The sequence below is a fragment of the Dicentrarchus labrax genome, unplaced genomic scaffold (genome assembly GCF_905237075.1).
Source record: "Dicentrarchus labrax unplaced genomic scaffold, dlabrax2021, whole genome shotgun sequence".
NCBI lineage: Eukaryota > Metazoa > Chordata > Actinopteri > Moronidae > Dicentrarchus > Dicentrarchus labrax.
The window spans coordinates 13,853,005-13,865,568 of record NW_026136705.1 but is presented as its reverse complement, the minus strand read 5'-3'; the positions used below and the strand labels follow the sequence as shown (position 1 = coordinate 13,865,568).

Here is a 12,564-nt window from a genome sequence, read left to right as displayed (position 1 = left end):
TATTTTGGCTTTATGTTTGACACTTACAGTCTTGACCGCTCACTGGTGACAAAGCAGCAACAAAAATAGCCTCTTTATGGTATGACAAAACCATGATGGGACCACATGTATTGGTCCCCAATAAATCATCATTAACAGTGAAATGTCTCCTCATTGACTCGTCCTAAAGCGCGCACGCCACCGGTGTGATTTATGAGCGGCAGTGTGACTCGGTGACGAATGCTCTCCGCGTATCACTCATACTATTCTGGCTCTGAGATTTGGTTGCATATGGTTGTAACCCAGAGTTCATAACCTTAACCCCCATCACCTGTTCAGTTTTCAGCCTTGTCCTGTCGTGAGAGATCAGGCTGCTCTGGAAGTTTGAGAGTTCTTATTTTGGTTCATAACCTTAAAGCTGCAGTTGGTAACTTTTCTAAAAATAACTTTTTGTCATATTTGCTGTAACTTTTACTATATCCTGACATTAGTACATGAGACAGATGACAGATGAAAAAAATAGGTTTCTCTGCTCCTCCTTGGGCTCCTAATTGTGTCTGCAAGAATTCACTGGGCCTGAACCAAAACAACCAATCAGAGCCGAGAAAGACCAACTTGTTGGGTTGGAGGCTTGAAGATTGATTGTTAAGTTTCATTCCCATAGTTTCTATTTTTGATGACCTGGGACTTTGAATCTTTCTTGACTCTGATTGGTTGTTTTCGCTGGATTCTTGCATATACCATTAGGAGCACAAGGAGGAGCTGAAGAACCTGATTTATTCATCTGTCGTCTGCCTGGCCTGGTTGATCTTTAATCATACATGCCACTGGCCTTGTTACCCATATATGATAGTAAAAAAAATATTGTAACTTAAAAATGCTGCTGATGCTTTTAAATTTAAAACTTCTCAGCTAGACTCATCAGATACCAGCAAAAGGAAATGAAAAACTAAAATGAGTTTAAATCAGATAAAGCATGCAGATTCAAAGCTTCATCACTCACAGCCAACAAGTATTTACATTATCCAACTAAATGAATGAATGAAACTATTACTGAAGTGATTCCTGCTGCAGGGCAGAGAACAGATGATACACTGCACCATCATTACCATGCTTTTGCTGTTTAATAACTGTGTCTGTACCCTCCAGTGCTGCTTCATTATTTGATGCACAGCAAACCTCTCTGTCTTCATTTAGAATAAATTGTTGGCCACAACTTGTTATCGTTGCAGATGCAGGAGAAGAAACTTTTGGTCCCCTACCCCCTTTTCACCCACAATGCTTCTCCGAGTGTTCATGGGAGCTATTTATAGCAGCAGTGAAGAAGTCTTTGAAGTATAGCTCTCACCAGTGTATGATGGTATGTGTTTTGGAAATGGGACCATCCACACCGCACTCAGTCTGTGTGTGTTTACTGCAGCTGGTGGAAACCAACCAGCTAAGATGGCACCTCCAGGCAAAAACATAACAGGGCTGCATTGATACACTGGGCAAATCCTGTTATAGCAGTGTTTGCACATCACAACACAACACAGTTGCACAAATCACTACAGAATATGTGGCAATGTTTGTATCAGATACAATCCCCCTGTTTATCTGACATAATTGAATTTTGATGTTTGAACACTTTATTTTATATGAATGGTCAAAAATGAATCTACAGGTTAAAAAAGAACCCAATCTGATCAATTTACTGCATCACTTGTTGCTGATTGGTTCCCTCACATAATGGTCAGCAACTCCCATCCAATCAGGTAAGAGTATAACATTTGAACAGACATTAAAGCAGTTGTCCACAGGAGACTGTTGCCTGATCGGGGTCCAGAATGGGACCTCCCTTTCTGGAACTAAACCTTTTGCTATATTTCAAGATCAGACCATCATTCTAAGGATCTAGTTTGTTTGACCCTAATCCAAATCTTTCAACATTGGATATCTGCTGATACCATGCTGATCTACGAAATAATTAAAAATGTAATTAAATATTGATTAAATATGTATCTGACACAAAACGGCTGTATCCTTCTTCATCTGACACAACCCTAACTTTCACAAGCGACTTAATCCAAATACTGAAGATGATTTTCTGTAATTGGTAATACATGCATTTCACATATAACATCACATGCATTTCTTCATGGCAATACCAGTTTTTCAGTTGTGATATTATGCTGATCTTTTAAATAAAATCAAAGCACTTAAACACTTGGGGTTGACTGGGTTGTGAGTTAAAGTAATCAGTAAGTAAATAATTTTTGTTCATGTCTGATATGTGTAACTGACTTGGAGGTAAATGTAAACAGTCTACATCCACTTAAATTATTAAAATCTTCATAATGAGGTGACTGCACTGCGCTGATTAAAGTATATGACATCTAACTTGAAATCTAGGTGTCACATATTAAATTCAAATTTGATGAATTGGTGCTGTGATCAACACTGAAACATCTTTCATCAGAGCTTTATACGAGTGCTGTGATAGTCTGGCTCTGAAGCTGTGATATTTGCTGAGCTGTGGGATGAATAATACATTTTTATTGCCTCCAGCAGTGGGTAGTAGCTATGTTGCAAAAAAGCTTCATGTGACCAGTAGAAATACCACCAGAGTATATCTGTGACATTTTTATGACAAGTGAGAAAGAAATGGATGTTATTTTTAGCCTCCCGATGATCACAGGACAGTAGATCTTATTTATACCTGACTTAAAACATGAATGCTGACACTTGTTTGCTGCACATCGGTTTAATCAAATTACAAAGTCACAAATAAGCAAGTATAGTAGTTTGTTTGTGGATGTTTACATATCATAACAAATATATATAGATAATCCATATTGATAAATGTTCAATGGAAACACTTGTCTCAAGTCTCCTGAAAATATAACAGCATTTGAGAAGTCTCTCATGGTAAACGACATGGCTCTTACATGTATAATTTACCTTTTAGTTGTGTGCACTCCACATTTACAGAAGCATGACAAACGCTGGAGTTTGTCTCTCCCAAGTTTTTCACATATTCAAACTGCAATAAGAGGTTTATTCTGTTTTTTTTGCTTTTGATTTCTAGGTAAATTACTTGTAAACAAAATTCTCATGTTACCTGCATCCCTATCACACATATATGGAAGTTCATTAATGCCAAAACTATTGAGCGAGTGCAAAAATATAGTTTTTATTAATGCATAGGTCAACATTTCAGAAAATGTAGGCAGTTTGTAGACACATATTTTTTGTTTTTGAGTGCAAACAAAGAATTGTGAGGAATTAACACTGCGATTTGAGTGAAAATTAGGGCTTGCTTAGCTTAGTGTCATCATATTAAACCTTGTCTGTAACGTCACACTGATTGTTCTGTACTGTTCAATTAGATTACTTAAAATATGACCATAAGAGCCATTTATGGGTTTTTCCAGTTTGTAATAATCTCTCACATTAAAAAGTACTGTGGGAGTTCTCAAAAAAATCCAGATTTTGCACTCAATACTAGTTCTACATTTACAAATCTGGCCCTGTTCCCAAATCTAGACTTACAAATTGATTACAACTATGGTCTGTTTTGTACTCTCTCGGTAGTTTTGTTCCTAATAACCTTCCATATTTTCACAGCCTAATACATGTGGTTCCTGAGTGTTGCTTAGAGGCAAGGAAGGTCCCTAGATCTTCAGGTCATCCAGTCTGCTCTTGTTAGTGCTGTGCTTGCTTGACTGACTGTTTCGACGCTGATTTTCAATGGGCAACTCAAAGGCAGGAGTGGAGGTTTTTCTTTCCTTCACATCATCTCCCTCTGCTTTTCCTTTTCTCTCCACAGCCATATTGTCTCTGTTCTGCTTGTAAACCACTTTGCTGTTGTATGGGCTGTAAGCAGAGTTTGGCTCTGCCATGCTGTACTTTGAATCTGTAGGAAAAGGTTCAGGATGACCAGCAAAGTAGTTGTAGTTTGGGACAAAGGGCATGACGGCCTCAGTTAGGGCCTTTGGAGCCTCACTTGCAGCCTGGGATCGTCTGTAACGAAGGCCCTGGCGGCACTTTGTGAAACCTAAGTGGTACATTTCCACCAGGTTGAGCAACAGGGAGATACAGGCCACGGCCAGCATGAAGAGGATGAAGATTGTCTTCTCAGTGGGTCGGGAGATGTAGCAGTTCACCACATTAGGGCAAGGCCAGCGGTCACAGGTGTACATCGGCTTGAGCTCAAAACCATACAGAAAGTACTGAGCTACAATAAAGGCCACTTCAAACAAGGTCTTGAAAATAATATTGAAGACGTATGTTCGCAGCAGTGTGCCACGCAAACGCACGTGGCCCTGGTTGTCTTTAATTGTGGCCTTCTTGGCCTTGTTGCCAAGTACCTGCTGCTGCTTTTCAATCTGGATGGCAAGGTCTTTCTCTTTCTGTGTCTCCTTTTCCTCCATGCGAACCAGATGAAGGATGTGGCCCAAATAAATGAGAGTTGGTGTGGAGATAAAGATGATCTGCATCACCCAGAAGCGGATGTGAGAAATAGGGAAGGTCTTGTCATAGCAGACATTCTGACAACCGGGCTGCTTGGTGTCACACGTGAAGCCGGACTGCTCATCGCCCCACACCTTCTCAGCGGCAGTTCCCAACACCAGGATGCGGAAGATGAATAGCACTGTCAGCCAGACTTTGCCCACAACGGTGGAGTGTTCCTGGGCACTCTCCAGCAGCTTCCCCAGCAAGTTCCAGTCCCCCATACTGGCTCACCAATACTGATTCAGTTTTATCCACAAAACCAGGAGACACACCTATAGGAAAAAATTTAAATGTATATATTTTATTTTTACTTGGAAAGAATAAACACAGTAATGTGGCAGGGTCTGTCCTAGTCATTTAAACATGTTGGTACAGTATGGCATCAAGCTACACATCAGGCCTTTACTTCCTACATTGTTTGGTTGTGATACTTTTTTGTATCCTTGCTTACTTGCTTGCTGATAAATATATGTAGGTGTGTGATTATGAATGACCCCATTCACATTACACATTGTCATTTGGTCAAAAGATATTGGTTCTATCAGCTTTAAAGGACCATCTGAATACAGTTCAGCCTTCCAAGTATCTAAGAGAAACTTGTGAAAGGCCCAAGAGCCAGTGTTTGGTTGGTGGTTCAATATGGTGGACCCACTCCCTCTATGGATAAAAACAGCTCATTATTAGGTAAAAAAACACACAATGATTATTATTCTAAGGTGATTATAAACTAATGAAAACAGATCTATGAATATTATATGCCATTTCTGTCAATAGATCCTCCTAAATGTTACACAATGGACCTTTAAAAAAGCAAGAGGTCACAGCAGGATCCAAATTAATCTGATATCAAATAGAGTAATGGATTTTATGCAAGCACGATGTTTCTGTCACACATTTAACTATGAGAACTATGATTTACAATAGTGCCTTAATAATTTATCTGATTAATCTTATTTTAAGATGACAATCTTACATTATAATCACATTTAATCAAATAAGCAGATTAAGTCAAAACAGTTTAGTTACTGTCCAGTTTAATCATGTCATTCCTCGTGTTTATATCATCAATATGGTATCCTCCCACAACTAAAGGCTATTGTAAAGGCTCAGAAAACCCAGAGCAGACTTACCAATAGAAACAGTGATTGATCATGAATTCACTGTTTGTATTCCCAAAGGTTGTGTCGTATCCACTGCAGGCTGATAAAAAAGGGTCAGGACACAGCTCACTGTATATAAGAGAAAGCCCTGGAGCAGGCTGGGGAGACTCTTAGCTTCGGCATAGATCTTGTGACACAGTACCCAACAGTGCTCCCGACTCCAGAATTAGGTTTCTAGTCTAGATTTCAGGGCCTAGTGGTTACAACATAGCAAAAATGAACTTTAAAAATAGTTGTACTTGTCCTTTAGAAACAGAAACAGTAGACTCACAGAATCTGAGCACCTGTTTGAAATATCACTACTACTAATAAAGTTTGTCAACCAGGAATAAAACAATTCTGTAAATACTTTTCACACAGTAGTAACTGTTGTAAGTATACTTCAAACTGAGCCAGGGCTTCATTCATTAATTCATACTTAGATATGGTGTGATCATTTATATAGAAGTAAGACATTCAAAGTAAATATCCCTGTTTTTTCATTAAGAAAGACATACCTTGTACGGTTCATCTCCCACAGCAGTGTCGATCCAGAGTCACTTGTTGACTGAGCCTCTTCAGTTCATGAAGAGGCCATGTTCTCCTGAACCACTGAGGAAACTGCAGCGCCAAGATAAACTTCTCTCACACAGTTTTCACTGGAGGCTCTGTGATCACGCCTGCTGCCCTCCCACTCTGACCTGATCAATGCCCAGTGTTCAGCAAGCCACCACAACTAAACCCCTGTCTGGTCCCAGAGCGAGCACAGATGAAAACATTCCCACTTGTAGAAAAGTATAAAAGCCCTCGCTTAAGAGGTGTTTCTATTCAGCTGAGTGGCAGCTCAAGGGTCCAGTGAGGATGCAGGTTAGTCGTACATGTCAGTGTGCTCTAAATATAATTCACAGTGAAGGGAGTGGCTTTGTTGTCACTCTCAGGGTGATCTGACTCTTGACTATGTGGAGGAGCGTCAGACAGTGTAGAGCCGTCCCTTGGTGCTGCAGTGAGCGTTACTGCTAGTGTCATCTGAAAGTTCATTCAGTTCTTTACTGCATCATGTTACTCTGGCACAGACCACACAACAGTGGCTGCATTCATCAGTACAGTACATTTACTCTAGTGCTATTAAGTACAATTTTGATGTACTTGACTTGTACTTTACTTGAGTATTGCCACCTTCTGCTACTTTTTACTTTAACTTAATATTACATTTATTTGACAGCTGACGCTATGTACACTTGATTGCATCAGTAAGAAAAAACCCCAATATACTGTAATATATCATAATATGAACCATTGTACATAATTATTTTAGTAGTACTTTTTACTTTCACCCAATATTACTTATAATGCTTCTTTAACTTACTGTAAGTCAAATTAAGTACATTTCTGAATGCTGGACATGTTTTATTTAGTGAAGTAAATTATGAATATTTCCGCTTTTGCCACACAACACAGTAGGAGTTGATCAGTGAGGACTTTTGCCATTAAACTCGCCATACATATTATCACACAGACTGATCACTGATTAATGTAAAAGCTGAGCAATGCTGTGGCTGAATTTTCTAACAAGCCAATAACTGATCATTTGCTTTAAACAAACAAACAAAACAACCTCCTTCTGATGAACTTCTATAAAGAAACTCTTCCAATCCTTACAATCCAAACAAAATGTGTGTGGGTGGGACTAAGATGCCCCACAAATAACATGAACTTTGCATGTGACATACGGTCACCACTAACACTAATCACAGACAGGAATAACAGATTGGAGGAATTTGCTTTTGGTACAGTGCTGCATATGCCTCTTGTCAGTCTTAACTCTATAGATGGTGTCTGTCGACGAGTTCCATAAAAAGAGAAGTGCCTTCATGCTTGGTCAAGGCAGGTCCAGCTGTCTGTGGGGTCAACCATTGTCACCCACACACTGACCCCTTACATGGCCAGGCTATTGATAACCAATGGCCTTCAAAAGGAAAAAGGAGAACTTAATCAGCCTGAGATGTGTCCTCACAGGTGGCATCACGGCTCCGAGGAGCTCTCGTCTAAAGACGGTAACGCTGCCACTTCATTTGTGATGAGGTTTCATTCACGTTTTTTGCTGGTTTCCTCTCAGTCACACTGCTGACAGCTGTGAAGAGTCACAGAAAGTGGCGCCACTGTGACTGCAGCTTAATTTCTTCTTGCAGATAACAGCTGCTCTATGGTGATAGGTAAGATATTACATGAAGTATTTGCAATTAGTCAGGAAATCCTATCAAAATACACCGCAATCCTCCTATTGGAGTCAAACTGGACAATTTAAGAAGCCATAGAGTCATTTCAGCATGTGTTATCCCTTCTTCTAGAATTTGTAAACCAGATTTTGATTTTAGTGAGAAAACCTAGCAGAAATTACACAATTACACAAACTCTGGTTGATTTTATTCTGCTGTGTACTGACAATATATAAACATCCAGCCTCAAAATGAATACATTTAAATAACATGTTTAGCAATCAGTAGTCAACTTCAGGAAAAAAAAAAATTCAAGTTTTTTTTCTGTTAGTTATTGCTTTGTTTATAACTGAATGAACCATTTAACTGCCAAATTAAATAATCTGTATTAAACAAATACAGTATCATATAACATTTATGAAATGCAACATGTTTTCCATGTATTAGTAACAACTCAGTAATAACAGCTGTAAAAAACGCTGTAAATTCTCCATTAGATTAACTTCATGGTGATTCAAGCAAAAACATTTTTAATGTAAATAATTAAATATTATAACTTAAAATGGCCCAAAGATTACTACATTGTATTTCCGGCACACTTTTCTGACACTATCTGACAATTTTAAAAAGCATGTGACAATACGTCACATTAAATGATTTAATATTTTCATTTCAAGACCAAAACCAAAACAAATCCATGACAATAAAAACCTATAATGGGGTCAGTTTGAATATTGCTTCATAGCGTTACTTCACTGATCTTTATTTGGCCTAACATCAAGCTGTTATATTATGTCAGTACAAAGTGCTGCTGTAGTCTTTGGTCATTATTTTAAGTCTGGTGAGAACACGCTGGTGTGAACGTGTAGTCTGTACACTAATTTTTTCCCCACGTTGGCAACAAATGTTTTGTCACTGAGATCATACTCATCACCATGCCAAACTTCGGTGTACAGTATATTATATGCACCTTACTTGCAAGTTAAATTAATGGATGTTACCTGGATCTTAGGTCACTTACATATGTCCCTTTGTGCAGGTATGAGTTTGGTTAGTACGAGCAAAGCTTTTGCTGGATCCAAGCCCCCATAGTCGAGTCTCCAGCATTGTTTAAATGCTTACTGCAGGCCTTCCCCACCAAGAAGACCACCTCTGCGATATTGAGCAGAATACAGACCCCTGACGCAGCCAACATGAACACGGTGAAGACAGTCTTCTCTGTGGGCCTCGACACGAAGCAGTCCACTGTGTTGGGACAGGGGTACGAGTCACACTTTACCAGCCGGATCATCTTGTAACCAGGGTAGATCATGTAAAACACATACATAAAGGTGACCTCAAAGACAATACGGAACAACAGGCTGATGACGTACGTCCACCAGAGAGCCCCTGTGATTTTCATCTTCTGGGTCTTTATCTGCTCCAGGTCTTTGGGGTTGGTCCGCCCTGATAGTTTGTAGAGCCTCTTGTCGACGTGACGGCGGTGGGCCACATGCATGGCAACCAGAAGGGCAGGAGTGGAGACCAGGATGAGCTGGAGTGCCCAGAGGCGGATGTGGGAGATGGGGAAGAAGTGGTCATAGCAGACACTGTTGCAACCCGGCTGCTGGGTGTTGCAAGTGAAACCGGACTTCTCGTCACCCCAAACGCTCTCTGCTGCAACCACCAGAACCAGGATACGGAAAATGAACAGGACAGAAAGCCAGATGCGACCGATGCCTGTGGAGTGTCTGTTCACACCGCTGATGACAGCATAAAATGATGCCCAGTTCATCTTTAGTTCCGGGTCTGATGGAGAAAGTGCAAACAAACACATCAGAGGGTCAACAACTGAGAACATATTGAGCTGAATATGATTTTCTTTTTAAAGTTTAAATTAAAGTTTTTCCAGTCCGTAAAGAACATAATGCAACACAAGACAAAGCAAACAGAACAGAATAAACAGAACACATCGGACCACATAAAAGCTAGCTGTAATAGCTATTAGAAACAAAAACACAAACCAGTAAAGAGAAATGAAAGTACAAATAAAATTCAACATGGCATTTTCACAACAAAAATAGGAATATTTGTTTCCTATATTGTGTCTTTCCAAAACCAAACCTCATGGAACTTTCCTTGATAATTATTAGTCTTTGTTAGAGAATTAGAGATTCAAAAGACTCAATAACTAATATTTATTGTAACCCTTCAGCAAAATCAGACTTTGTCAGAATCCTTGAGGCATCTGCCTTAATAATGAACAAAGCTTGGTAGATTCTGGCAGTGGTTTACTCAGCCACTCTCCAGAACTTCTTTCTTTCTTCTTTTTGGGCGTTTAACTAGTGTGTAATAATACATTTTGTAGTAAATTTTGTGTTTCAAACTGACTTCCCCAAATATCTTCTCCTGAACTTGAATTAAGAGCCCTTTCCCAAATATTTCTCAAATGTTCACAGTTATCATACAGAGTAATTACCATAATTTAATAAAAGATTAAACTGAAACTGGGAACAGCCGTACTTGAAATATTTTTTTTATTCCCGTTATCAAATCGAGATCACAAGTTATTAATCAAGAAATCTCAAAAAGCAGATTTCTTGAGATGACAAAATAATTAACTTGTGATTGCGAGATAACGGAATAAAAAAAAATTAATTGCAAGGACGGCTGTTCTCGGCTTCCGTACAGTCTGATAATTTCTTCTCATTTTGACTTAATACAGGATAACCTCCAGACTCTATGCAATTCCTGATTAGTAGATACCTTCAAAACTTTTTGTTGAAAAATTATAAATCACCAACAAATATTATTTTCTTATTAAAATGACATGAACTTGCTGAAGGTATCACAGCAGTTAATGTTACTATGATGATGAAGTATGCTCAACGCTGGCCTCTCAGTCACAGCTGATTTTAACAGCGTTTTATTGATCTGAAATAATTAGGCAATTATTAAATTAGTTAATAATAAAGTAATCAGCTACTATTTTGTATTTTGACAATATTTTCAGACATTTTATAGTTCAAGCGATTAACAGAGTAATTCAAAAAAGAATCAGCAGACTAATCAATAATGAAAATAATTGTTAGTTGCAGAAGTTGCTCAAGTACATAAATAGCATTGCAGAATAAGTAGCCACAGCAGCCTCACAGTAAAGAGGTTGCAGGTTCAATTGCCAATGCTCTGTTTTCTACCTATCCAGCCCAGAGACTTAAGAGAATGAGATTATTAAAGAAGCTAGAAATATGAATACTTACAAAATAACCCACATAATACTGTACTTTCATAGGTGGAACAATTTAGTCCATCCCAAATATTTCATCCCCTCTGTGCTGATCATTATTGGTTGTCCTGTGTCCCCAACATGCATGAATTTCCAGTCTAGTATAAATGTCTAAGTTGTTACCCGGCTCAGCAGGAGGTGTAAGAGGCATAGGAGGCAGCGTAGAGGACAATGTTGACCCGCTGGTTTGGCATGGATGTGAGTCCAGAGAAGAAGGAAGCCTCTCTGCCCCCCTCTGCAGTTGGCAGGCCACTTAAGAGTGCAACTCTGAAGTCTGGCACCATGAGTCATGTGACATGCTTTCACCAGTCGCCATGGGGTAGCATGCAAAGTGGGCATCTGCACCCAACGTAACGGTGTCTCTAATACTCTTTAATTCTTGGCTGGAAAATAATTTGCAGTCGAAAAGTGTCTTCGACGACGAGCATTAGAGAAGGAATCCTCTGATTCTGATGATTTAGAAATTATGAACTGTGTACTTGAACTCTACCTTGTGAACAGATGTATAGGTATAGGTAAATTATGACTGATGGACTGTGAAAATAATACTGTTTTGTTTGATTATCACTATAAGAAAGGGAACATCTTTTGGGTCAAATAAATAAAATAAATGACAAACAAACCTGCTGAAGTGTAACAGTTTTATCTGTAACTCTAACTATATATTCTTTGTTAAGGAATCTTCCCAGCTCTACACAGTTAAGTTCAGACATAACAGTAAAGCACAAACTCCCCATTAGCACAGATTTAACCAGCTGAACACACTGAAAACTATTTTCTCAGCTACATGATCTGACAACAGTTAGAAAGAGTTAAAAACAAAGCAGACTTACCTTCAGCTATAGTTTGGAATAAAGCACATCCAGAAACATTTACGTTGACATTAGCAGATTTTTTTCAATCTGTGACTGTGAACAAGAGTATCAGAGCACCATGACTTTGCATTGCTAATGATTTCTCTCACACTAGCCACTGCCCTGCACTGGAGAGGTCATATGCTTCTGTGCGCAATATTTGCATACAATAGGCCCATTTACAGAGGCCAAACAAACAGCTTCAGAATTCAGATCAAACATTTTAATTTCTGCCCAGCTGAGGAATCTGTGTGGGGACAGCAGTCTGTCCTCTCGTCCTTATTGTGCTGTGTTCTGCAGAGGAAGTGGAGGGTGGTTTTGACGCAGTATTGAGTAAAACATAAAGGTCTAACACAAAGAGTGGCCCATAAAATCTAAAGATAAGAGGACAAGAGTTTATTATCATAATAATCAGTCTGACATCTTATTTTTCTTTATTTTTTTGTTGCTGTACGCCTAACATTTAACCACTGATTCATTCTGCTCCCTCTGTATTAGGACCAAGCACAGTTTGACGTACTTCTGTGGGATTAAATGCTTTTTAGACTGAAAACCTCTTTAGCTCTGTGTTTTAGCACAGAGGTGTTCAAATACTCACATAACTCCTTTAAAATTTA

General features: G+C 38.9%; 2 protein-coding genes across 6 annotated transcripts; both read right to left on the bottom strand.

Moving 5' to 3' along the window:
• Positions 1–2,703: 2,703 nt before the first annotated feature.
• On the bottom strand, positions 2,704–6,458 carry gja2 (gap junction protein, alpha 2). 3 transcript variants are annotated; one of them, XM_051400826.1, is made up of 3 exons: positions 6,131–6,458; positions 5,604–5,826; positions 2,704–4,745 (listed from the first exon to the last, which is right to left on the bottom strand). In XM_051400826.1, exon 3 carries the CDS (start codon positions 4,692–4,694, stop codon positions 3,633–3,635), a length of 1,062 nt encoding a protein of 353 aa, XP_051256786.1. In that variant the 5' UTR covers positions 4,695–4,745; positions 5,604–5,826; positions 6,131–6,458; the 3' UTR covers positions 2,704–3,632. The 3 variants fall into 3 exon arrangements, with proteins under 3 accessions (XP_051256786.1, XP_051256787.1, XP_051256785.1); XM_051400827.1 differs by having other exon boundaries at positions 5,604–5,673; XM_051400825.1 differs by lacking the exon at positions 5,604–5,826 and having other exon boundaries at positions 6,131–6,457.
• A 1,561-nt stretch (positions 6,459–8,019) lies between these two features.
• On the bottom strand, positions 8,020–12,037 carry gjb1a (gap junction protein beta 1a). 3 transcript variants are annotated; one of them, XM_051402256.1, is made up of 2 exons: positions 11,927–12,037; positions 8,020–9,616 (listed from the first exon to the last, which is right to left on the bottom strand). In XM_051402256.1, exon 2 carries the CDS (start codon positions 9,600–9,602, stop codon positions 8,880–8,882), a length of 723 nt encoding a protein of 240 aa, XP_051258216.1. In that variant the 5' UTR covers positions 9,603–9,616; positions 11,927–12,037; the 3' UTR covers positions 8,020–8,879. The 3 variants fall into 3 exon arrangements, with proteins under 3 accessions (XP_051258216.1, XP_051258215.1, XP_051258217.1); XM_051402255.1 differs by lacking the exon at positions 11,927–12,037 and adding an exon at positions 11,217–11,651; XM_051402257.1 differs by lacking the exon at positions 11,927–12,037 and adding an exon at positions 11,068–11,199.
• Between the last annotated feature and the right edge of the window lie 527 nt (positions 12,038–12,564).

Excerpts from the sequence above, each read along its gene's own strand:
- gja2 (XM_051400826.1), bottom strand. The coding sequence starts at position 4,694 with ATGGGGGACTGGAACTTGCTGGGGAAGCTGCTGGAGAGTGCCCAGGAA.
- gjb1a (XM_051402255.1), bottom strand. The coding sequence starts at position 11,244 with ATGCCTCTTACACCTCCTGCTGAGCCGG. Across the intron at positions 9,617-11,216 it reads TACACCTCCTGCTGAGCCGG|ACCCGGAACTAAAGATGAAC; the intron begins GTAACAACTTAG and ends TTTCTCCATCAG.